The sequence below is a fragment of the Callithrix jacchus genome, chromosome 10 (assembly GCF_049354715.1).
Source record: "Callithrix jacchus isolate 240 chromosome 10, calJac240_pri, whole genome shotgun sequence".
NCBI classification, from domain to species: Eukaryota; Metazoa; Chordata; class Mammalia; order Primates; family Cebidae; genus Callithrix; species Callithrix jacchus.
Window position 1 is genome coordinate 116878830 of NC_133511.1, and position 26794 is coordinate 116905623.

A 26794-nucleotide genomic window follows, 5' to 3' on the forward strand; every position below is an offset into this window, starting at 1 on the left:
TCCAGGCGTGATGGCAGGCGCCTGTAATCCCAGCTATTCGGGAGGCTAAGGCAGGAGAATCGCTTGAACCCGGGAGGTGGAGGTTGCAGTGAGCAGAGATGGCGCCATTATATTCCAGCCGGGGCCACAAGAGCGAAACTTTGCCTCAATCAATCAATCAATCAATCAATAAAATGAAGTAAAAAATAAAATAAGATTAAAACAATAATAAAAATAGCTACTTTGTATTGAATGCTTGCTTTTAGGTTGAGTCTATTAAGCACAGTACATGCGTTGTTATCTCATTTAATTATCACAAGCTTATGAGATGGAAGCTATTATTATTCCCTTTCTCCTGGGGAAGCTGAGCTTTAAAGAGGGGAAGGTAATGCTGGGATCTGTATGAACCACGGTGGGGCGTTCCTGTGGGCTGGGTGAAGGCCCTGCCGCACGCTTGGGTGCTATCTCCATCTGGCCTTTCCCCACTAATGAGGACTGGCTGGGCACCATAGTACACCAGCCAGGAGGACAGCCTACACGTTCAGTCCACATCCCCATCCCGTCAGTGAGGAGATCAAGACCGACTTTCTTCTGTTGCCTGGCTGAAGCCAGGAAGGCTCCATCATTAGCCAAGCGATGGATGCAACCGGTCCCTTCACCTCACAGGGAAAATTAGTTCACCTTGGTGACCTTACACTTTCTAAAAACCTCTGCAGAAGCCGGATGTTTCCCTTACTTTTCCCATCTCAGTCCCTTGAATACACTCTCTCATAATATGCACCCTCTTGGGAGCTGCGGTGGCTCAGGCCAGTTGTCCTGGCATTTGAGGAGGCGAGGCTATAGGCGTTCGAGGCCAGCCGGGTCAACATAAGAACCTCTCATTCATAAAATAAAAAATAAAAATAATTGCGCCCGCTTTTCTCCCACCAGCAGAAGCTGCTGTCTCCACCTCAACTTCTTCTTGCCTTAAGATCACACTTTTGAGAGGGGAGTCAGGATTTGACCTGGTTTAAAGAGGGGAATAGCTCTGTTTGGGGCTTCATTTTCTAGAATATCATCTCTTCTTTTTTATAATACAGAAAAGTCTTTCCTAAGGTAGTAAGGAGGCTGGGAAGGTGCAGGATCCCAGCCGTATTCCTCAGGCACTCAACCACTCAGTGGGAGGGAACCCAAGAGGGAGGGTCAGCAGGAGCCGTTACAGGGGAGTGAAGCGAGACTGTCACTGGGGGGCGCGGGGCTGGGGGGCTTATCCTTTTATATGTCAGCTGTTGGGATACAGCAGCCACAGCAGCCCGGGGGGTGACTACAGAATAATCTGCCTATTTCAGATGTATTGGAAGTTTCCAGTATCCCTCTGCACAATGGCCTCTCCCCATAGAGTCCCTGGGCTTATCCTCCGGGAAACGGATGGGGTCGCAGTTTACATAATCCAGGACTTCATTGCCTTCTTTTGCAGTAGGTTAACAAACACAAGACCCTAAAATTGGTTCTCATTCCTTTTGAAAAATAAGCAACATCGCCCGAACAGGGACTTGAACCCTGGACCCTCAGATTAAAAGTCTGATGCTCTACCGACTGAGCTATCCGGGCTCGCACGAATAGTTTTGCTTCTATTAATAAAGACTGTGTTATCGTTATGCCGCGAGCTTATAGGTCTAACAGAGAGCGAGCTCCCGGGCTCCTCCTTTGTGTGTGATCCAATCCAATTCCGTCGCAAAATCGGGCGAGGGCGGGGAGGAGGCGAAGTAGGGCGTGGGGAGGAAGGGTGATTACCTTGTTCTTTGGCAGCTGAATACAGATTTTTAAATAAAGCAAGCTCTCCTTATATTTAGATACTGCTTGGCAAACGTGAACTCTAAGTTCTGCAAAACCGCGCAGGGGGGAGAAAAGCCGCCCACAAATTGAACTGTCTGCACCGCTACGCGTGTCTTGGCCCTGAAACCAAAGCGCATCCGGTCCGAGACCACAGTTGAGTGGTTTAAGACATCAGGCTGCCCCTTCCGAGAAGACGCCACTTTGTGATTCCTTGCCCCCATCCCAGGTGCCCACCTCAGAAAAAGGAGCGCGAAGCTGATTAGCTGAAAAGAGACCACCGGTGGGAGCCCCAGCTCGCCGGCAATCCTGGGAGCGCGCCCCGGACCCACCCCGCCCCACGACCCCGGGCTCCACGCACGCGCAACTCCGCCGCCGCTCGGGAACCTACCCGCCCCTCCCACTTCTCCCCTCTATACGCCGTTATTTTTTTTCTTCTTCTTCTTTCTTTTCTCTCTTTCTTTTTTTTTGAGACGAGGTTTAGCTCTGTCTCCCAGGCTGGAGTGCAATGGCGGGATCTGGGCGCACTGCAACCTCCGCCTCCCGGGTTCAAGCGCTTCTCATTCCTCAGCCTCCCCTCCGGGTAATCACAGCACCTGGGATTACCGGCGCACGCCACCACGTCCAGCTAATTTTTTGTATTTTTAATAGAGACGAGTTTTCACCACGTTGGCCAGGCCGGTCTTGAACTCCTGACCTCAGTTCATCCGCCCGCCTCGGCCTCCCAAAGTGCTGGGAATACAGGCGTGAGCCACCGCCCTCGGCCCACGCTGCTGTTTTCTTATAATAGATCCCGTCAAGAACTTTCAGTCCTCTAGGCCTCGCACGTGCTGTCCCTTTGCTAATTGAGATGTCACCTTCCTTTCAACTCCTTTCCCTTCGTTGACTTCAAGCGCCTATAGAGAAGGAAAAATAATCTTCCCTATACCAGTTTGAGTTCTCAGCTGGGACTCCTGTAACAGCAGACAGAATGACGAGAAAAACAAATGGAAGTGTATTAACATGTACATTTCATGTATACCATGGGAGAAACCCAGAGAATGAGTAATTCCAAAGTTGTGGCTGAGAACTCCATTTTATACAGCATCTTCAACAAAAAACAATATGATTTTGGAGAAGTGACAACACAAAGGGAAAGGACTTTTAAGGCCGGGCGCGGTGGCTCATGCCTGTAATACCCGCACTTTTGAAGGCCGAGGTGGGTGGATTAGGAGGTCGGGAGTTTGAGACCAGCCTGACCAACATAGTAAAACCCCATCTCTACTAAAAATACATAGCTGAGCGTGGTGCACTGCGCACCTGTAATCCCAACTACTCAGGAGGCTCCGGCAGGAGAATCGCTTGAACCGGGAGGCAGAGGTTGCAGTAAGCAGAGATCAGTCACTGTGCTCCAGCCTGGTGCCTCGTGACACAGTGAGAATCTGTCTCAAAAAAAAAAAAAAAAGAAAGAAAGAAAGAAAGAAAAGGACCTTGAGTCTCTAGAGGCAGCAAATTGTCGGAAAGAAAGCAAATATATGGGAAATTAATGGTAGATAAAGGCTAGTTCCTAAAGCTTGCTAAATATATTCCTCTGGTCCTGTCTCCAAGCCTGCTTTTAGGCAGATAGGGAGAGGCTATGGAGCTTTATTTCAATCAGCTTCTTCCCAATTGCCTTTAGCACAAAAGAACCCTTAGGCCAGAGTGGCATATTTTGGGGTGGTATATCCTGCTACCCTTTACACCTTTGAGAATGCAGCTTGGCGGAGGCAGTGGCTCACTCCTGTAATCCCAGCACTTTGGAGGCCGAGGTGGCCTCGGTGGAATCACTCGAGGTCAGGAGTTCAAGATTAGCCTGGTCTCTACCAAAAAAAAAAACCACAAAAATTAGTCGAGTGCAGTGGTGCATGCCTATAGTCCCAGCTACTCAGGAGGCTAAGGCGGGAGGATTCCTTGAACCCGGTAGGCAGACGTTGCAGTGAGCTCAGATTGCCTTTAATCAATTCTTTAATAGAGAAATATGCAAGATCTTTGGTAATCTGGAGGAATGACTAGAAGGAAGGCAGAGCAGCACCTGACAGAGGGGGAAAGGCATTAGAATTGTGCCTTGAAAGGTGAGTAGGAGTGTGCAGGCTTGCAGGAAATGTAATTCAACCAGAGATACTGTGTCTTCTTCTCTGAGCTTGAATTCCAAATGCTTCTCTCCAGGATTCCTCTTCTCTTCAGGATGAAAACTAGACAAGGTTTGCCTTTTTAGGGCAAAGGCTAGGCCCAACATTTTCTGGGAGTATGCCTCCCACTTTTGATCCCAAGGTGGTTGGCATTTGCTCAGAGCAATGGTAACAATCTCATCCTTCACTCTTACCTATGTGTAAGTAACACTTTGAAGCATGCTGTCAGGTTCTCCATGCATGGTCCAGCCTGGCTAAAAAGAAGGCACTCCCTAAGTGTTGTACCATTGCCTTGCCTTAAGTGGGGTGGTTTGTAATCTTATGTATCTATATATATTTTGAGACAGGGTCTTGTTCTGTCACCAGGCTGGACCTGCTCTGTGACGAAATCTCGGCTCACTGCAACCTCCACCTCCCTCCATCTCCCAGGTTCAAGCAATTCCCCTGCTTCAGCCTCTTGAGGGACTACAGGCATAGGGCACCATGCCTGGCTATTTTTTTTTCTTTTTAATTTTTGTATTTTTAGTAGAGACGGGGTTTCACCATGTTGGCCAGGATGGTCTCCATCTCCTGATCTCATGATCTGCCCTCCTTGCCCTCCCAAAGTGCTGGGATTACAGGCCTGAGACACTGCACCTGGCCTGGCTCATCATCTTAATGAGGCTTTCTGCTGGAATTCAGTCCAGACCCGAGGAGTTCCACTGTCCTCTGCCCCCATGATGGACCAGTGTAGACAACTCTGGAAGCCTAGGGACCAGTGGGATGGCTGATTCCCGGGGTGTTTCCTGGTGATCTCTGCCAGGAGCTTGTCCGTTGGTGCTAACAAATTAGCCAATGGATAGGTAAGCCTTTTGTAAACTGCCAGGTGTTGAAGATCAAATGGTGTCCTCTGAAATTCAGTTCTTCCTGCATATAGTGTCTGGATATCTTTGCTGGGGCACTGAGGTACAAGGGTATGATGTACAAGTAACTTTCAGTTTGGCAAATAAAAATACAGGATGCCCAGTTAAATCCAATTTCACAGAAACAACGAATATATACTTTGTATGTTTCATGCAACATTTGGAACATGTTTATACTAAAAACTATTTGTTGTTTCTTTGAAATTCAAAATTTGGCCAGATGCAGTGCTCACACCTGTAATCCCAACACTTTGAGAGGCTGAGGCAGGTGGAGGCCTGAGGTCAGGAGTTCGAGACTAGCCTGGTCAACATGGGGAAACCCTGTCTCTACTAAAAATACAAAAATTAGCTGGGCATGGTGGCAGGCACCTATAATCCCAGCTACTCAGGAGGCTGAGGCAGGAGAATCACTTGAACTCGGGAGGCAAAGGTTACAGTGAGCTGAGATCATGCCACTGGACTCCAACAAGGGAAACAGACCAAGACTCCATTAAAAAAAAAAAAAAAGGAAAGGAAAGGAAGGGAAGGGAAGCTAATTGGGCATCCAGTATTTGGCCTCCTAACCCTAGTGCAGACTTAAACAAGAAAGGGATTCCAGTCCCTGTCCCCTGCCCCCTCCAAAAGCTGTTCTAGTATCCTTGTTATTTTCTTACCTAAAGAGGGGGTTTCACAGCGTTGACCAAGCTGGTCTCGAACTCGTGACCTTAAGTAATCTGTCCACCTCCGCCTCCCAAAGTGCTGGGATTACAGGTGTGAGCCACCGCTCCCGGCCCCGGTCTTGTTATGGTTAAAACAGCTAGACAAAACCCGTGCTCCTAACGCTTTGCAGGATTTCTTTGGCCAAGAGGAGTCCCAGGCTGTCACCATTCCCGGCGAGCCCACGACCAAGCAGAGGCGGAGGCCTCGCAGGCTAAGAGCTCCCGCCTCTCTGACCCTGAGAAAAAGATCGCAGTGCGCACGGCTGCCTGGAAGCCGAAAGAAGAGGGGCGGGGTGCGGGGGTACATGGTTGCTCAAGAAAGTGACATGTGCGCAGTGCGCTGGGAGAGCTCGTCTCAAACCAGGACCGGACCAAGCATAACTTCATACCGGGCAGTTTAAAAGCCAGCACACATACGTTCCCAGTATCCACCCTCCGCGAGGAAAATGCCGCTGACTCTTTCCTTAACTGCCCCAGCGAAAGTGAGAATCCCACAGGGTCCTGACCCGGTTGACTTAGCAGAAACCACACGTGGTGATGGACTAACGCCTAAAGCGGAAGCCTCGCCGAAACGCGGGATCGAACCAGGGATCTTTAGATGTTGAGTCTAACGCTCTCCCCACTGAGCTGTTTCGGCTGATAACGACTCCTTGTTTTTTCTATATCATTATAAGAAAACAGGCCGGGCGCGGTGGCTCACTATAATCCCAGCACTTTGGGAGGCCGAAGCGGGTGGATCACGAGGTCAACAGATCGAGACCATCCTGGTCAACAAGGTGAAACCCCGTCTCTACTAAAAATACAAAAATTAGCTGGGCATGGTGGTGCGCGCATGTAGTCCCAGCTACTCGGGAGGCAGAGGCTGCGGTGAGCCGAGATCGCACCATTGCACTCCAGCCTGGGTAACAACAGTGAAACTCCGTCTCAAAAAAAAAGAAAGAAAGAAAGAAAAGAAAGAGAGAGAGAGAGAAAGAAGAAAAGAAAGAAAGAAAGAGAAAGAAAGAAAATAGTTAAGCTGGTTCTAAGCTGGTTCTAAAAACCAGTTTTCAAAAAAAAGAAAAGAAAATAGTATTTGTTCCATGGTAACAATAATCATATGGGTTCACAAAGCAAGGCCCTTGTTTACAAACTAGAAGTGATAACTTCACTTTTTTCAGTTATTTTCTTAAGTGCCCTGCAGTTTGCTTTTTTTCATTTAAAAATATATTATGGACTTTTTTTTTTTTTTTTGAGACGGAGTTTCGCTCTTGTTACCCAGGCTGGAGTGCAATGGCGCGATCTCGGCTCACCGCAACCTCCGCCTCCTGGGTTCAGGCAATTCTCCTGCCTCAGCCTCCCGAGTAGCTGGGACTACAGGCTGTGCCACCATGCCCAGATAAGTTTTGTTTCATGGCAGTTTTATAGACCTATCTGCTTTTTAATCCACGTTCGCCAGTATCGGATTGTATGGTCATAACATAATCTATGTAATCAAACTGACAATTATAGACTTTTTCACCTTTTTCTATATCTCATTATTAAACACAACACTGCAATAAATTTTTAAAATATATTTGTTGTTTTTGTGCAAGGCAGATTTTGCAAGGTAGACACATATGAACATTGTGATTTTTGTAGGTATCTTCAGATTGAAATCTGGGATATATAGAAGAGGTAAGGAAGGCCATTTGTAAAGGCTTCAAATGTAGACTTTTTTTTTTTTTTTAGAGATGGAATTTTGCTCTTTTTGCCCAGGCTGGAGTGCAATGATGCCCTCTTGGCTTACCACAACCACCGCCTCCCAGGTTCAAGCGATTCTCCTGCCTCAGCCTCCCAAGTAGCTGGGATTACAAGCATGTGCCACCACTCCTGGCTAATTTAGTATTTTTAGTAGAGACGGGGTTTCTCTATGTTGGTCAAGCTGGTCTCAAACTTCCAACTTCAGGTGATCCGCCTGACTCAGCCTCCCAAAGTGCTGGGATTACAGGCGTGAGCCACGGTGCCCAGCCTGTCGACTTTCAATGCTACCTCCACATGTGGTAAACATAGAGCCACTGTACAGTATTTGTTAAAAGCATTGCTTTGCTAAACCTAGTATCAAAAATATACCTCAATTTTTGTAATACCTTCTTGGCATTTTTCATTTTTAAATATATATAGTCAAAAAAATAGAATTAACTCAGGCTTCCCTCAAACTCTAAGAAGCAAGCTGTGATTTAATAATATCTCTAATATGCTGATTTTATTCCACCTCCACCTCCTATTTCGTAATTTCCATCTCTTGCATTTATTCACTTAAAAATGTTTTAGCTAGGCTTGGCAGCTCACGCCTGTAATCCCAGCAATTTGAAAGGTTGAGGCGGGTGGATCACCTGATGTCAGGAGTTCGAGACCAGCCTGACCAATATGAAGAAACCCCATGTCTCCTAAAAATAGAAAATTAGCAGGGAGTGATGGTGCTTGCCTGTAATTCCAGCTACTTGAAGTCTGAGGCAGGAGAATCACTTAAGTTTGCAGTGAGTGGAGATTGCGCCATTGTCTTTCAGCCTGGGCAACAAGAACAAAAAACTCTGTCTCAAAAACAAAATGTTTTAAACTCCCTAAGGGTGTTAGAATAATTCAACACTTTGTATTCACTTGCTTTATAAATAAGGACTTAGCATGGGATTATTATAATTTGAAATAAAAATATGACCTTACTTTAGAATTTATAAACAATAGACTTAAAATGGAGGACGAATGCAGACTGTGATTCTCAAGAGAGATTAAGGAAAGAGTACATCTGAAATGACATGTTTGTGGCTGCCACGCCTAAACTAGGTAACTTTACGGTTTTTTTCAGACTTAAGAGCCTATCATTTGTTTAGCTTAAATTTCACCCTTTTGGCTTCCCTGGGTAGTTGTAGTAGGGAAAATTCTAAAATGGCCCCCAAAACACCCTCCCAGTGCCACAAAACCCTGCATGCATAATTCCTGGGACTATGAAATCCATCATATTAATTTATAACCTGTTATTAGGTGACAGTATGTAGTACAGGTGACTCTAAAATATTTGTTTATCGGATGAGCCTGACCAATCACATGAGCCCTTTAAAAGCAGAGGGTTTTCTCTAGCTGGTTGCAGAAAGGAGTCAGAGATTCAAAACAGAAGACAAATGCAATGCTTTCTTGCTGGCTTGAAGATGGAGAGGACCATGTGGCAAAAACATGTGGGCATGTTGAGGGTGGTTCTCAGCTGACAGCCAGCAAGGAAATTGGTCTTCAGTGCTACAACTGCAGGAAACCTAAGTTGGCCAACATCAAGAATGAGCTTGGAAGCAGATGTTCCCCCAGTGCCTCCAGATGAGAACTCACGCTGGTCAGCTCCTTAATTTCAGCCTGTGATAACCCTGAGCAGAGAATCCAGTCACATCGTGTGGGACTTCTCATCTACAGATCTGTGAACAGATGAACAGGTGTTGTTGTAAGCCACTGTTTATAGTAATTAGTTATGCAGCTATGGAAAATTGATACTATAGTATATGCTTGCCATAGGGTAGGTATATTAATGGCAAAAAGTGACTGTAAGTCCTATTCTGGTCACTTAGTTGCCTATGTTCTTGAGTCACTTACTTGTCTATGCTCAAGTCAGTTGTTGGTTTCTTTTTTCTTTTTTTTTTTTTGAGGCAGTGTCTTGCTCTGTTGCCCAGGCTGAAGTACAGTGGTGCAATCTCAGTTCACTGCAACCTCCGCCTCCTGGGTTCAAGCAATTCTCTTGCCTCACCCTTTCTAGTAGCTGGGATTGCAGGCATCCGACACCACGCCTGGCTAATTTTTGTATTTTTAGTAAAGACAGGGTTTCACCACGTTGGCCAGGCTGATCTCAAATTCCTGAACTTAGGTGATCCCTTGATCTGCCCTCCTTGGCCTCCCAAAATGCTAGAATTATAGGTGTGAGCCACCACGCCCAGCCCCAGTATGTGTGTGTGTGTGTGTACACAGATCCATGAAGGGATAAACAGGTGTTTTAATAAAACAACAATAAACAATAGGTATTATTTTAATTCTAATTCAATTAGGGCTAGGGCAAGTGTGTGTTTGTGTGTGTGTGTGTGTGACTGTCTGTCTAAAATTGCCCTAGCCCCTAATTGAATTAGAATCTCTGCAGCTAGGGTCAAGGTATTTTATATGTTTTTTTTTTTTTTTTTTTTTTTGAGACAGAGTTTCGCTCTTGTTACCCAGGCTGGAGTGCAATGGCATGATCTCGGCTCACCACAACCTCCGCCTCCTGGGTTCAGGCAATTCTCCTGCCTCAGCCTCCTGAGTAGCTGGGATTACAGGCACGTGCCACCATGCCCAGCTAATTTTTTGTATTTTTAGTAGAGACGGGGTTTCACCATGTTGACCAGGATGGTCTCGATCTCTTGACCTCATGATCCACCCGCCTTGGCCTCCCAAAGTGCTGGAATTACAGGCTTGAGCCACCGTGCCCGGCCTATTATATGTTTTTTAAAAGTTGACCAGTTGATTTTATGGCAAGCTCTCTCACTCTCATTCCTCAGTTCTTACAAAAATGCCACTGTCACATGTTAAGACCCGTTTTTAAAAATTGCTTATGGCCTCTAAACAGGCACCTCCTAAAGCATGTCTAAAAATGAACCTGCTGGGCACGGTGGCTCACACCTGTAATCCTGGCACTTTGGAAGGCTGAGATGGGAGAATTTGCTTGAGGCCAGGAGCTAGAGACCATCCGGGGCAACATGGTGAGACCCTGTTTCTACAAAAAATAAGAAATTTAGGGCCGGGTGAGGTGGGTCACCCCTGTAATCCCAGCACTTTGGGTCAGCCGATCACCTGAGGTCGGGAGTTCAAGACCAGCCTGACCAACGTGGAGAAACCCCATCTCTCCTAAAAATACAAAATTATCCGGGCGTTGTAGTGCATGCCTGTAATCCCAGCTACTCAGGAGGCTGAGGCAGGAGAATTGCTTGAACCCAGAAGGCAGAGATTGCAGTGAGCCGAGATTGTGCCATTGGCACGCCAGCCTGGACAACAAGAGTGAAACTCCATCTCAAAAAAAAAAAAAAAAATTAGTTGGGCGTAGAGGTCCACACCTGTACTTCGAGCTACTAGAGAGGCTGAGGCAGGAGGACTGCTTGAACTCAGAAGTTGGAGGTTGTAGCGAGCCATGAACATGCCACTACACTCCAACCTAGGCAACCGAGTGAGACCCTGTCTCTAAAAAATATCAAAAATCAACCTCTCTTTCCTTCTAAACTTGCTTATCTTATCACCCCCTTCCATCTAAGTTTCCTAAGTCACAAAACTAAGAATTCCTTCTTCCCTCTGCTCTCCATTTATGGGAAGGCCATGAAATGCTTTCATTCTATTTCATCATTTCTGGAATCCCTCCATTTCTCATCTTCATATCCTCTCCAATCTCTTTTTTGTTTTATTTTTGAAACTGGTTCTCGCTCTGTAGCCCAGGCTGGAGTGCAATGGCGCAATCTTGGCTCACTGCAACCTCTGCCTCCCAGGTTCAAGCAATTCTCTTGCCCCAGCCTCCCAAGTAGCTGGGAATATAGGTGCTCACCACCATGCTCGGCTAATTTTTTTTTTTTTGAGACAGAGTCTCTCTCTGTCGCTAGGCTGGAATGGCAGGATCTCAGCTTACTGCAACCTCCAGCTCCCAGGTTCAAGCGATTTTCCTACCTCAGCCTCCCCAGTAGCTGGGACTACAGGCACGAGCCACCATGCCCAGCTAAATTTTGTATTTTTAGTAGAGACGGGGTTTCACCATGTTGGCCAGGCTGGTGGAACTCCTGATCTCAGGTGATCAACCGGCCTAGGCCTCCCAAAGTGCTGGGATTACAGGCATGAGCCACCACACCTGGCCCCTCTTCAACCATTTTCTACCCTGCTTAAGAATGTTTCACTAGCTCTCTAGTTGAAAACAAAAATCCAGACTCTTGGCCCAGTTGCAGTGGCTCATGCCTATAATCCCAGCATTTTGGAAGGCTGAGGTGGGCTGATCACCTGAGGTCAGGAGTTTGAGACCAGCCTAGCCAACATGGTGAAACCCGTGTCAACTAAAAATTAAGAAATTAGCCAGTCATGGTGACGTTGGCACATTCCTGTAGTCCCAGCTACTCAGGAGGGTGAGGCAGGATAATTGCTTGAACCAGAAAGGGGCAGGTTGCAGTGAGCCTAGGTAGTGCCACTGCACTCCAGCCTGGGAGCCTGGGTGACAGAGCAAGACTACATCTAAAAAAAAAAAAAAAAAAACAGGCTTTTTCCCCCACTCCAAATATAAACAGAGACCAGGGTCTCACCATGTTACCCAGGCTGATCTCGAACTCGTGGACTCCAGGGATCCTCCTGCCTTGGTCTCTCAAAATGTTAGGATTGCATGCAGGAGCTACATGGCTTCTCTATAGGGTAGGTAAATGCTTCCACAACTTGGGGCTAACCCTTCTCCAGCAGCATATCTCAGTGCTCTCACTTTGACCCTAAACTCAAGCTGTTCATGCAGTCATCCAAACTCAGAATGCTTTGCCTTGCAGTTCGTCTTCCTGTATGCAGCATCTTTGACACTGCCCTTCTCTTAACCCTATGTAACCTTCAATTCTCAGCTCACACACATTCTCCTAGTTCTGGAAGTCTACCTAGAAATATCTCTATCCCCTCCCTCCTAATTCACTACAGACGAGTTGTTCCCTATACTGCTTTACACCACTTATAAGACTGAATTGTCAGCCAGGCACGATGGCTCATGCCTGTAATCCCAGCACTTTGAGAGGCCCAGGCTGGAGGATCACCTGAGGCTGGGAGTTCATGATCAGCCTGACCAACATGGAGAAAACTTCGTCTCTAGTAGAAATACAAAATTAGCCAGGTGTGGTGGCACATGCCTGTGATCCCAGCTACTTCGGAGGCTGAGGCAGGAGAACTGCTTGAGCCCAGGAGGCAGAGGCTGCTGTGAGCCGAGATTGCACCATTGCACTCCAGCCTGGGCGACAAGAGCGAAACTGTATCTCAAAACAAACAAACACAAACTGGATTGTCTAATTGCCTGTTTATGGTCTTTCTTGCTCTTTGTATCCCCAATGTATGTTACATGACAGGCTGGAGTAAATGTGGAATTAATAATTAATTTTAAAAATCTCTAGCCATATCTCAGGACCAGATCGTTCTTTAGTAACCTCTAATGTCACCTGGTCAAGCTCAGATGTGACTTCTGCAATACTCTTTGTAGAAGATCTGAGACCTTCAGTTTCTTGCCTTTCAAGAAGCCTCATCTGGCTACCCTGTCTCCTTCCTCTGAGAGATCAATGTGAGCAAAAGAATGAGCACTTTATTTAGAAAGATACTATGGAGGAAAGCCTGAGGAGTTTAATGACAAATTATGAGCTTTGGAAGGGAGCACCATGAAAGGCTTGGGATGCTTCCCACTGAGTACCATCAGGTACTGGCTAAAAGGCGCTTTTTTTTTCCCTTCACTCTGTTGCCCAGGCTGGAGTGCAATTGTGTGATCTCAGCTCACTACAACCTTCACCTCTCAAGTTCAAGCAATTCTCTCATCTCAGTCTCCCGAGTAGCTGGGATTACAGGCGCCTGCCACGGTGCCCAGCTAATTTTTGTATTTTTAGTAGAGACGGGTTTTCACCATGTTGGCCAGGTTGGTCTTGAATTCCTGACCTCAAGTAATCCACCCACTTCAGGCTCCCAAAGTGTGCCATAAGTTTTCTAAACTTTTAGAAGCAAGTTCTAAATTTTGATAACTATCTTAGAGTTGCACAAAATATACAACTATAATAAATAAATTCCAAAGATTTTCTATACCTCCTTTTAGGACAATACTGTAGGTTGGTTCTCAATAATCTTGCTGCAAGTAGACTCTTGAAATGTATAGGCTTAACATTTTTGTGCAAATTCAGAGGTCTCTGACAAATGTAATAATTTATTATTTTGCTGAGTCACAATTTTCCCAGCTCATCAAGTCACATTAAAGGACTCAATGAGGGGCTGGGAATGGAGGCTCACACTTGTAATCCCAGCACTTTGGGAGGCCAAGGTGAGAGGATCCCTTAAACTCAGGAGTTCAAGACCAGCCTGGGCAATATAGTGAGACCTCCATCTGAAAAACATAATACATAAAAATAATAAAGAATTCAATGAGGAATTAAATGTTTCATCTACATTTGATTGTCCCTAATGCAGGAAACTGTATGCCATGGTAGTATTCAAGATTACAGGATGCAGCTCTCACAAATGTCAGGGGTCTACTGCAGTGATTCCTTAGCTTGCCAGAAAAAAACCTTTGCTGAAACTTAATATCGAATCCAGCCAATGGGAATCAGGCAAATGACTTGAATACTTAAGTGGCCTTCCCAAGAACCAGGCTAGAAAATCATCCCTGACATCAGAGCCAACTTTGTAGACACGAGGGCCTTGATCAATCAAGGAGCCTGTAGGCTAAATTTCAGGGATGCTCCTTTCTTCAGGTAGAGCCTTAAATAGTGCTATTGACATTAATTATCTCTGGAAATGGAAATGTGCATTTATGTATGATGTGATATAATCTAGGAGGAAAATAATTATCAGAATCACTTGAGCCCAGGAGGCAGATGTTGCAGTGAGTTGAGGTCATGCCACTGCACTCCAGCCTGGGTGACAGAGTGACTGTCTTAAACAATAAAAGAATTTGAATCCCTACATAAAACAGCCAACAATCTGAGACTCTAAATAGGCAACAGAAATTACATTTACAGGGAAAATTTTTATTTTTTGAAGTGAAGCAGGCCCAGTTATCAAAAACACTAAAAACTATTCCCCTGTACCAAAGTGGGATGTTGACGACTGTTAATTTAAGCAGCAGGGGTTGTTAAAACTCCTCCTCTGCTCATGGCCCTCCACAGTGGTGGTGAACAGCTTTTCCTTCCATTTCTCATGAAGACCAGAGCTTCTGGGCTCTCAGATTCTTGAGAACCAATTACCATTGAACCAGTTCTCCTTCCCCTCCCCACCACCACTTCCTGCCTAGCAGCAGCAGAAGTGAATCAGACAAACAATATGACTTTAAAAAAATTATTTAATTTAGTAGTTTTTTTTTTTTTGAAAAAAAGCAATAAGGCAAAAAAACTGAAAATATATATAGTTGTGTTTTGTTTTCATGTGACTTTATTCCACCTGAAAGATTCTAAACTTCTTCCATTAGTGGGAATCTGATTGGGGATCAAGCCAGCAATGTAGTGCAGATGGTGAAGGAAGAAAAGGGGATCAAGCAGAGAAGTCCAGTTTAGTTGGGGAATTCCCACTCTATCCAAAGCCCCTGATGAGGTCACTGCTTTTATGAGCCTCCTTGAAAGAAGCCCTGACAGAACCCCTTGCTTAGTTGGGGAATAAGGTTCTTAGGAGGAAAGTCCCCAGCAGTCAAAGTCGCTCCTCTCCCATGTTTATCACAACTAGGAAGGGATGGGGGAAGGAATAAAAGTACTAATTTACCCAGTATAAATCCAATTTCCCCGGAGGGATGGCTTCCCTTGGAATGATATTTCCCCCAGGACCCACGCTGGCTGAGGCTCAGCAGTTAAGGAACAAAAACGAAAAATACTAACAAAAAGCATACAAGGAAGGCACCTCAATTTGTGATCCTCAACCAAGGGTGGGTTGCACAGGGGTTATATTTCTCAACAAGACAACTAAAACAAATACAGAACAAACAGAGAAGGAAGCCAGGCCCAACAGGAGCAATTCTCTGATTCACCCCACATGACGGTGCTTTCAGCCCCACATCCTAGGAAGGAAGTTCTTTTGGGATTTAGCCTATGTGCCGGACAGAAGCAGAATGAAAACTGGAAGTTGCCCTCCGGACTTTCTAGCCATACTCTTCCTAAAAAGAGAAAGAAAGGAGGCAGGAAAGAGGTTAGGATTTCATTTTCAAGAGTCAGCTAATTAGGAGAGCAGGACTAGACAGCAGTAGGCACCCATGATACAAACCATGGACAAAGCCCCTGTTTAGTAACTGCCAGACATGACCCTGCTCAGGTTTTGAATCCCTTTGCCCGTAAAAGGTGGAGAGCAGAGGAGTGCCATCCAGATCAACACGTGTCAAGAGAGTCTCAGGGAGACAAGGGATATCAAAAACCAGGTTTCTTAATGGGAAGGAAGAAAATCAAACAAAAAAAATTAGATTTTTCTCTACATATATATAATATACAGATATTGAACACATTATTCCAGAGGTGGCTCCAGTCCATGGGGCTTGAGAGATGGTGAAAACTTTTGTTCCAGATTAACTTCTCCTCTCAAATTCTGAAGTCTATCAGAATGGGACAGGCAATGTTTTGCTCCACAATGGGGCACAGACCCAAAATGTAACTGTGCCAGAAAGACAATGAGGGATGGCATTGAGGGGGGTTGGGAAAGCAAAAGTGGCTAGTAGTCTTTTTCCATCCTGCCTGTGTTCTCAGCAGCTCTCCGCCTGAGGAAATCCATAAAACCCTTTGTGAGGAGAATGCACCTCTCTTACCAACCACCAAGTGGTCTCCAGTTGCTATTAAAGATGACGGAGAACAACAGAGGGTTGTTTGACGCAAGTAAAACCAGAAACTTCCGAGAATGTAAATCTGAATATTCCAGCCCTATATATAGAACAATCTCTCTCACAGGTGTTCCAATACCGCAGTTATCTCCACGTGGACACTCCAGTAAACCGACCCTGTGTATGAACACACTTGACGATGATATACCTAAGCTCCACTGCAAGCATTCACGGTGCCTCCATTGGTAAGTCTTATGTGTTTCTTTTTAAGGGAACTTCTAAATTCGGCTCTTGCTCTGAACAGCACCAAAATGCCCCTGAATCATAATCTTACGCAGATCTTGGCTGAGCAGGCTACTACAAGGGGAGGGTGAGTGACATCATCTTAAGTGGGGGCAGAGGGAGAAAGAAGAGCCAAGAATACTTGACTTTGCGGATGTGGAATAACACTAACCTTCGGCCACTAAACCTCTCCCTTTCAGACATAGTATCTCGTATGTCGATTTCAGTTTCAGTCAGCTAAGGCAACCAGCCAATCACCACCACTGGTGTCTGCTTCTGGTGATTGATTTGGAAAAAATGATTGGTCAAGACAGACAAACTTGAGGAAAGCACTTGGTAAGAGAGTCACAACTGCCAGCTTCCCACACATCCTCTGTCCTCTTCTCCATTAGATGCTCCTCTTTTTTGTTACTGCATATCAGAAAATGTCCGGGCATGAGCTCCAGTCCTGTTTTTCTTTACAATCCCAGTATTCTCCCCTATAAATATGGGTTAACTCCTTGGTAACAGGGTCCTTCTTCCGCTCAAACCACAGTGCCTTATAGGGATCATATGGTGTGCCTAAAAGGTAAAGAGAGGAAAGAAAAAAATTAGTGCTGGCATTCTCCACGCATCAAGAAAGAAGAGTAGAAGCCAAGTTCATTACCATCCTCTGTGGCTTTCATAGCTTCTGCTTCTCTCTTCTTTCTGGAAAGTCTTTGTTTTTCCTCCAGGCGCTGCTTCTCCGCATTTGCTTCATCCCAGCGCCCATTTTCCATCAGTCTCTGGTCAGGTCGTAACCGGCTGTCTGTGGGGGCAGTGCCACTTTCCCAAGCATTTAGAGTCAGAGCAAGCTCTGAGAAGTAGTACATGTTTTCTGCATTCTTCCTAAAAGTAGAAGATAAGAAAAAGAAACGATAACGCCAGAGCCCAGACACTATTTAAGGAGCAACAACTAAGTACACTGCCAAGGCCACATCACCAAGGCTGTTCTACAAAAACAGGATCTGTAAAAAGGATCTAGGACTATGTCATGTTGCCCTAACTAAAAGAGAGAAACTGGATCGCTCCCCACCCCCTCCCCAGCATCACTCAGTTCTGTAGTCTTCTGGTGTTGTGTGGTGCCCAGCGGAAATTATCTACATTCATTAGAAGGAGACATTCTACTGAATGAAAATTCCTTAGTTTTCTTTTTAATCTCTCTCTGGGACAATCTTGGCTAACACTACAAACTGACTGTATTAGATGATGATAGGATATAAATGACCTCCACCTTGTTTCCAAAGTCCTGTACATTGTCTCAGGGATCTTTCTGTTCTGCAGGGCCTTTTCTTTTCTTCTTCTTCTTTTTTTTTTTTTTTTTTTTTTTTTAACAGAGTCTCCCTTTGTTGCCCAGGCTGGAGTGCAGTGGCATGATCTCAGCTCACTGCAACCTCAAACTCCTGGGCTCAAGTCATCCTCATGCCTTAGGCCTCCCAATAGCTGGGATTATGGGTGCGTTCTACCATATGTGGCTAATTTTTGTATTTTTAGTAGAGACAGGATTTTGCCATGTTGGCCAGGCTGGTCTCGAACTCCTGATCACAAGTGATCTACCTGCCTTGGCCTCCCAAAGTGCTGGGATTACAGGCAAGAGCCACTGCCCTCGGCTGCTCATGGGCCTTTAGGCTAAATTGTTAACAGGTGGTAGGCACCTTCCTCCTCTAGCCACTTTTGAATAGTTTTGCCCTAAATAGTAGAAAAATATCCTTCTGAATCATAATCCAAAGGACCTTTGGATGAGAGCACAAAATATTTTTTGTCAGATGTGGTTTGGTTTGAACTTCCTTGAAACAAGCATGCTACAACTCAAATCATAAAATAACAACCTTCTGTTAATCTCTCCAAAGGTCTCAATTTCTCTAGTTCGATTCCTCACATAATTAAGTGGGAAGGCAGGCAGAAATGCCTTCAATACTGCTCCACAGTCAAGATCAAAGTGGTATCTGGGCAGCATGCATGCTGATACTCACGGTAAAGGATTCCTTTTCCACAGCATGACCCTGCTCTCCTCTGCTTCATGGCCTCTCTGTCGAGCATCACCCCCATTTTCCCCAATGACTGGCTGTACTTTGAAACATTCCATTTTCTCATCCCATGTCCCCAGAAGGGTAAAGTGGACTTTTCCTGATGGATCTGTCACTTCCCCTGTCACCTGCAAGGGCGGAGAACAGGGCATGGCTATATGGCATTCACTGTGGATTAGCTTACCTGACTACACTGGAAGGCCTAGGATAAATGCTGGTTAGATACTGTTATAACAAACACCATGGAGTCATCCAAATTATTATTACTATCATTATTAGAGATGGGATCTTGCTCTGTGCCCAGGCTGGAGTATACTGATGCAATCGTGGCTCACTGTGGCCTCCATTTTTGGGCTCAAGTGATCTCTCACCTCAACCACTTGAGCAGCTGGGACTACAGGCATGTTCTACCAAATGTGGCTATTTATTTATTTATTTGTAGAGAAAGGGTCTTGCTATGTTGCCCAGGCAAGTCTTGAACTCCTTGGCTCAAGCAATCCTCTTACCTCTACCTCCCAAAGTGTTAGGATTATAGGTATGAGCCACCATGCCGGGCCTCAAATTATTTTGTTGTATTTTTTTTTCTGCTACTTGAATAACTGAGCCATTGGGGATTTCATTATCACTTTTTGTTATAGAAAAATTTCTGGTAAACTTTTTTAGTTTTTATTTTTGTGAGTACATTGTATGTATATAGATTTATAATTTGCATTTATCCTTTGTGTTGTAAAAAATTCAATCATACTTTTAGTTATTTTAAAATATAATTATTTTTGACTATAGTCATCCTGTTGTGCTAGCAAATACATTTTATTCTTTCTAAGTTTTTTGTACCCATTATCCCTACTTCCTCCCTGCTCTCTGTCCCCTCCCCTCACTACCTTTCCCAGGGATTTTTGTATCAAAGATACAAGTAGGAAAAGCATCTGACTGGTATTTAGAATTATATTTTCTTCTCTCCAGAAATTCATAGAGACCCACAAACAGATTTAAATCCCCAGCTATTCTTCAGTCTCCCACAGAAACTCGTGGCACAAATCATTGTGTTGGTATCAAACTTCTCAGGAATCAAATCCCTTTTTCCTGCAATCTTTTATTAGTCCTTCCTCTGTGTTTCTCATTTTCAGTCTCTCATTGCTCTTGACACTTTCACTTCCTCACTTACTGTCATTCCCAGAAAAAAGAAGGAATTGGTTTAGGAATGCAATATAGTCTTTCTTGCTTACTTCTTCACCTCTACTTTTTTTTTTTTGAGACAGAGTCATCCAGGCTGGAGTGCAATGGTGCAAGGTTCACTGCATTCTCCATCTCCCATGTTCAAGCAATTCTCCTGCCTCAGCCTCCCAAGTAGCTGGGATTACAGGCATGTGCCACCACATCTGGCTAATTTTTGTCTTTTTAGTAGAGATGGGGTTTAACCATGTTGACCAGGCTGGTCTTTCCTGACCTCAGGCGATCCACGGCCTCGGCCTCCCAAAGTGTTGGGATTACAGGTGTGAGCCACATGCCAGCCTTTTACCTCTACATTTTTTCAATTACTTCATGTACACACACACTATATATAATGTACACATACCCACACTCCCCCACATATATATATATATATACATTCCAGTTCTAAAGGAGTAGGCTTTCTAACAGGTACATGCTAAGTGAAACAATTTAAATTTCAGCTTCCCTTACCTTTCTTGCTATATCCCGAGAGAAGTAACTATAAGGAACAAATTTAAGATTACACTTGTCTCCTGTCTTATGATTCACAATATCAATTTCACCAGACTGTAAAGTGAAAAAAGTGCACAGATTAATTTTATTAAGACTGAATAAATTCAATATCTGCCAAACCCATGGTTCATAATTCTTTACTTTTCAATCTTACATTCTAGCAATCCCTCGTTTAAGATTCAGATCTTAGCAGCTTTGGGAGTGCTACAGAATCCCTATGAAACCTTGGTTTTCTAGGTTGAGATCAAGACCAAGTGACCTCTTGTTTTGTTCTGAATTGTATCTCATATGTTAGATGGCATGATTTGACCTTCAGCACATATGCTGAAATCACATGAAAATTTACCTTTCCAAACCAATCCGTCACTAGTACCTTTCATGAACTCTTCTACTTAAATCAAAATACTCATGATTTTGGATTATATATGGTGGCCCTTTATATACTTTATTCATTTCATTTTCCCTCCTTTCCTTTTTTTTTAAATTAAAAAAAATTATTTTTAAAATTTTTGTAGGGATGAGGTCTCACTATGTTGCCCAGGCTGGTCTCAAACTCCTGTGCTCAAGTGATCATCCCACCTTGGCATCCCAAGGTATTGGGATTATAGGAGTAAGCCAACGTGCCTGGCCCATTTTTCCCTTCTTTCTGTCTTCTGCATCCCAAACCACACATGTACTGTGTGTGGTTTAATTCAGCTTAATTCCCACATGTACTGTGAAGCCTTTCCTGACTGCTCAGAAGACAGTATTCCACTCCGTCTCTTTTCTAATTTACTGCAACAATTGTCTTAAGAGCGAACTGACAATTAATTAGATGCTATTATAGGGCATCTTTTATATTAGTGTATGTTGCTACACACTTTCAACCTACACATTTTTCATATATCTCCAATGATAACTTCTTGAGGCACATCTCATCAGATTTTGTATCCGCAGGACCTAGCATACTGCCTGACAATAAATGTTTGATGATTAATGAAAAGATTAAGAATTGGGGACACATTTGTTTTTTGTACCTGCTGTAGCACCCAACACAGTCCTAGCAGAGTAGTCACTGATGAATGTTATAATTTGGTAATTTATAAACAATAATTTGTGGTATAGAAACTTGGGAAGGTAGAGGTAGGGCTACTGCCTGAGAGAAATTCCTTAGGAGAAACTAATGAATCAGAAACAACATTCTGGGATCAGTTCACATGTCCTAAATACTGCAAAAATATACCTAAAGAGGCATTCTTTTAAACTTCAGATGCACTTTGGGTACATTTCCTCACCTGATCTATCCACAACTTGCCCACAATAATGTTGTGTACAGTTGTGGTAACTTTCTTCCAAGTGTAGTGGTGCCCAGTTGCATGGAAAATACAATGAATGGTACCTGGAAGCAGAAAGAGGTACATAAATTAAGCCAAATGTTAAGAAAAACAGCACCATCCAAGTCTCAAAACAGTAATGAATTAATTACTTTCTACTGATATTTCTTACTTTTAGAAATAAAACAATAAATCAAAAAGGACTTAAACTTTCTTAAATGTTGGAAGTACTGACTAAATTTTTCTCAATTGACTTTTAAAAATCTATAAATAAAACATAACTAAATGATGACAAACACTGGCAACTGATACACCTTAGCTGGGGCACTGTGTTCCATAACACAACTGCAAAACTTACAGAAACAAGTCAAATGTGCCCCAACATGCATTATGGAAGCAACTGCATCATGGAAGGAGTACAAACATTGTAGTTTGTACTGGGGCCAGGCTCTATTGTTAGGTACTAGCTGCGTGACCTTAAACCAATCTTATCTAAGGCCGTTAATAGTAAAAATGGAATAGTGGATACAGCTGGGGCTTTGAAATCAGACAGAACTGGAATCACTCCTGGCTCTAGCCCTCATCAGATGTGTGACCCTCTGTTGTATCATGAAGAATTTTTCTTGTCTTTGTCCATGGTTCCTGGGAGGGGACATTTAATCCCTTGTAATTTCCCAAGTGACAGGAGTATCTCTGTTGTTTATGGTGGGCCTTGACAATTTTTTTGTGTGTGACAATTTATACTAATGAGGTGACTCATGGTGGGCCCCAGATAGCTAATGCTAATGAGATAACTCAGGATGAGAATAAGCTAGGCTCTACCATGTGATTAGAGACAGGGTTTTGAGTCACCTGATACTGGCTCAACTTCCTGACCTCTGGGAAAAACGGGGATCTGGATATTGAATTCAATCCTGCAATCAAGCCTACACAATGAAACCCCACTAAAATCTCTGGACACCAAGCTCAGTGGAATTTCCTGGTTGGTGAATATATCAATGTGTCAGGAGGGTGATATGCCCTGAGACTCCATGGTGACATGGCACAAAGCTCTGTGTTCAGGACCCTCCCAGACTTCACTTTATGGGTCCCTTCATTTGGCTGGTCCTGATTTGTACCCTGAATAATAAAACTGTAATGGTAAGCAGAGTACTTTCCTGAGTTCTGAGTCATTCTAATGAATTATCAAACCTGAGGTAGTTGTGGGAACTTCTGAACTTACAGCCAGTTATCAGAAGTGCAGGTGGCCTAGGGCCTCCAACTCGTTGCTGGCATCTGAAGCAAGGGCAATCTTGTTGGGTACCGTGTCCTTAACTTAGGGAGTCTGCGGGAACTCTGGGTGGTTAGTGCCAGAACTACTTTACAATATCGCACTCTGAATGTTTCAAAGGCCTTGGTTTTATCATCTGTAAACCTGGGATAACCCACCCTGTTGTGCAGCAAATGTCTGTTTATTTGCCTAATAAAATGCTTTAAACATATAGTGACTCTTGTTCCTATGAGTCAATCTCCAATGAATACCAAAATCAGTGGTTTCACAGCCAAGATAATTGAGGATTCAAAGTAATAAAAAATTTTAAAAGATATGTAGTTAATAATAGTCAATTCCAGGCTGGGTGCAGTTGCTCACTCCTATAATCCAAGCACTTTGGGAGGCAGAAGTGCGCAGATCACTTGAGCTCAGGAGTTCAAGACCTGCCTGGCCAACATGTTGAAACCCCATCTTTACTAAAAATACAAAAAAATAGCTGAGTGTGGTGGCATGTGCCTGTACTCCCAGCTACTTGGGAGGCTGAGGTGAGAGAATCACTTGAACCTAGGAGGTGCAAGTTGCAGTGAGCCAAGATCATGCTACTGTACTCCAGCCTGGGTGACAGGGCGAGTCTCTGTCTCAAAAATACAAAATACAAAAAAAAAAAAAAAAAAAAGTTGGTTCCAGTAAAAGTATAACCCTAAGGTCTCTCTGTAACTGCTAATAAAAACAACTCACCCAAACTAGGAAATGTACACCAATAAAAGCAACTCTGCCTCCTGGGTTCAAGCAATTCTGCCTCAGCCTCCCAAGTAGCTGGGGTTACAGGCACCTGCCATTGTACCCAGCTAATTTTTGTATTTTTAGTAGAGAGAGGATTTCACCATGTTGGCCAGGCTGGTCTCAAACTCCTGATCTCAGGTAATCCACCCACCTTGGCCTCCCAAAGTGCTGGGATTACAGGTGTGAGCCACCATGCCCCACCCTTTTTTAGACATGTTTCTTATACAAAAAATTAAAGTAGCCTTGGTAGTTGGCAGATGAGGATAACAATAATGAAGGTAATGACATTAATAATAATAATAGCAACTCTGCTGAGAACACTTGCTGTGTACCAGGTGCAGTTCTATGGTCTTTTATGAATTATTTCATTTAATCTTCACAAAAACCTTTGAAATATTTGTTCCACCTAAACATATCCTAAATCTCTGTGGTTATTTCTCTGTCACCCAGGCTGGAATGCAGTGACACAATCTCAGCTCACTGCAACCTCCGCCTCCTGGGTTCAAGCAATTGTCCTGCCTCAGCCTCCTGAGCAGCTGGGGTTACAGGCACCTGCCATCACACCCAGGTAATTTTTGTATTTTTAATACAGACAGGATTTCACCATGTTGGCCAGGATAGTTTCGAACTCCTGACCTCAGGTGATCTGCCCACTTTGGCCTCCCAAAGTGCTGGGATTACAGGCGTCATGACCCACTGCATCCAGCCCTTTTTCTGTTTTGTTTTGTTTTGAGACAGGATCTCACTTTGTCGGCCAGAGTGGAGTGCAATGGTGCAATCACAGTTCACTTAAGCCTTGACCTCCTGGGCTCAAGTGATCCTCCCAAGTAGCTGGGACTACAGGCATATGCACAACACCCAGCTAATTTTTGTTTATTTTTTGTAGAGACAAGGTCCCACTATGTTGCCTAAACTGGTCTTGAACTCTTGGGCTCAGGCAATCCTCCCATCTCAGCCTCCCAAAGTACTAGGATTACAAGCATGAGCCACTGCGCCTGGCCTAAATCTCTTAACTAATACCTCTTCCACTACCATCTCATTTTATGAGACCAGCATTCCCTGACACTAAAGCCAGGCAAAGACACTATAAAAAACCAAAGCTACAGACCAATATCATATCCCTTATGAACAGTGACGTAAAAATCCTCAATAAAGAACTAGGAAATTGAATTCAGCAGCACATTAAAAGGATTACACACCATGACCAAGTGGGATTTATCCCTGGAATGCAAGGATGATTGAACATAAGAACTGATCAATGTAATACACCATATTAACAGAATGAAGGGTGAAAACACACGTGATCATCTCAATTGATGCACAAAAAGCATCTGACAGAATCCAATGCCTTTCAGAATAAAAACACTCAATGAGCTAGAAATACAAGGAAAATACCTCACCATAATAAAAGCCACATATGAAAACCCCACAGCAAATATCATACTCAATGGTGAAACACTTAAAGATTTTCGTCTAAGATGAAGAACAAGGCAAGGATGCCAACTTTTACCGCTTCTATTCAACACAGTACTGGAAGTTCTAGCCAGGGCAATTGAGGAAGAAAAAGAAATAAAAGGCATCCAAGACAGAAAGGAAGAGATAAAGTTATCTGTGTTTGCAGATGATACGATCTCATATATGAACATGCTAAGAATTCCACCAAAAAAAAAAAAAAAAAAGAAATCCTGATAGAATAAATGAATTCAACAAAGTAACAGGGTGTAAAGTCAACACACAAAAATTAAGTGCATTTCTATTATCATCAACAATCTGAAAAGGATATTAAGAACAATTCCACTTATAACAGCATCAAAAAGAACAAACACTTAGGAATTAACTTAAGGTCGTAAAAACTGTAAAACATTGCTCAAAAAGATTAAAGTGAAGACGTAAATAAATGGAAACAGATCTTATGCTCACAGATTGGAAGACTCAACACTGTTAAAGGTTGTCAGTGCCACCCAAAGCAATCTACAGATTCAATGAAATCTCTCTCCAAATCCCAAGATGTTTTCTGCAGAAATAGAAAAACCTATCCTAAAATTCATATGGAATCTCTAGGGATCACAAATAGCCAAAATCATCTTGAGAAAGCTGGAAGACTCAAACTTCCTGATTTTCTTACTTAACACAAATTTACAGTAATCTAAAAAGTATGGTACTGGCATAGACAGACACACAGGCCAGTGGAACAGAAAGAGCCCAGAAACAAACCCTTCATATATGGTCCAATGATTTTTGGCAAGGGTGCTAAGACCACTCAATGGAGATAGGACACTCTTCTGAACAAATGGATCCACGTGCAAAAGAATGAAGTTGGACCTTTATCTAACACCATGTATAAAATAATTCAAAATAGATGAAAGATCTAAAACTATAAAACTCTTAGAAAAAAACACAGAGCAAAACCTTCACAACATGGGGTTTGGCAATAATTTCTTGGATATGATACCAAAAGCAGAGGCAACGACAAGACAACACAGACCTCCTGAACATTAAAAAATTTTATGCAATAAGGACAATAGCAACAGAGTAAAAAGGCAGCCTCTAGAATGGGAGAAAATATTTGCAAATCATATATCTGATAAGGGATTAATATCCAGAATATACAGAGAACTCCTAAAACTCAACAAAACAACAAAAAAAAAATCAATTCAAAAATGGGCAAAGGAGGCTGGGTGTGGTGGCTCAGGTTTGAAATCCCAGCACTTTGGGAGGCCGAGTCGTGGATCACTTGAGGTGGGGAGTTCAAGACCAGCCTGAACAACATGGTGAAACCCTGTTTCTACTAAAAATACAAAAAATTAGCCAGATATGGTGCAAGGTGCCTGTAATCCCAGCTATTCTGGAGGCTGAGGCAGGAGAATCACCTGAACCCAACAGGCAGAGGTTCCAGTGAGCCAAGATCTCACCACTGCACTCCAGACTGGGTGATAATGTGAGATTCCATCTCAAAAAAAAAGGCGAAGAACTTGAATAGATATGTCTCCAAAGATATACAAATGATAAGTAAGTACACAGAAAAGTGCTCAACGCTTTTTTTTTTAATTCTTTTTTTTTTTTTTTTTTTTAAAGATGGTGTTTCACCATATTGGTCAGGCTGGTCTCGAACTCCTGACCTCAGGTGATCCGCCCACCTCAGCCTCCCAAAGTGCTGGGATTCCAGGTGTGAGCCACCATGCCTGGCAACAACGCTTTTTTATATACTCTAAAAAGAAGGTTCATGGATGAATCTTTATGATTTGTGTATCTTTGGAGAAATATCTATTCAAGTCCTTTGAATGTCAAACTATAAGAAGACACTACTTTGCATCTATTAGGATAGCTATGATACATTTTTTAAAAGTGTTGGCAA

General features: G+C 43.6%; 1 protein-coding gene and 2 non-coding genes across 3 annotated transcripts in view; all 3 read right to left on the minus strand.

Moving 5' to 3' along the window:
- Positions 1–1496: 1496 nt before the first annotated feature.
- On the minus strand, positions 1497–1569 carry TRNAK-UUU (transfer RNA lysine (anticodon UUU)). The gene has a single exon. It is a non-coding gene; the product is annotated as a tRNA-Lys (tRNA).
- A 4533-nt stretch (positions 1570–6102) lies between these two features.
- Positions 6103–6175, minus strand: TRNAL-CAA (transfer RNA leucine (anticodon CAA)). Its single transcript has one exon. It is a non-coding gene; the product is annotated as a tRNA-Leu (tRNA).
- An 8394-nt stretch (positions 6176–14569) lies between these two features.
- The window catches only part of OSBP (oxysterol binding protein), a 41705-nt gene continuing 29480 nt past the window's right edge, over positions 14570–26794 (minus strand). The window contains exons 10-14 of the mRNA XM_035262789.3: positions 21366–21469; positions 20050–20145; positions 18313–18494; positions 16968–17188; positions 14570–16882 (exon numbers count right to left, since the gene is read on the minus strand). Of these exons, the coding sequence (XP_035118680.1) occupies positions 16740–16882; positions 16968–17188; positions 18313–18494; positions 20050–20145; positions 21366–21469 (746 nt within the window). The 3' untranslated portion in view covers positions 14570–16739. The remainder of the gene's footprint in view (positions 16883–16967; positions 17189–18312; positions 18495–20049; positions 20146–21365; positions 21470–26794) is intronic.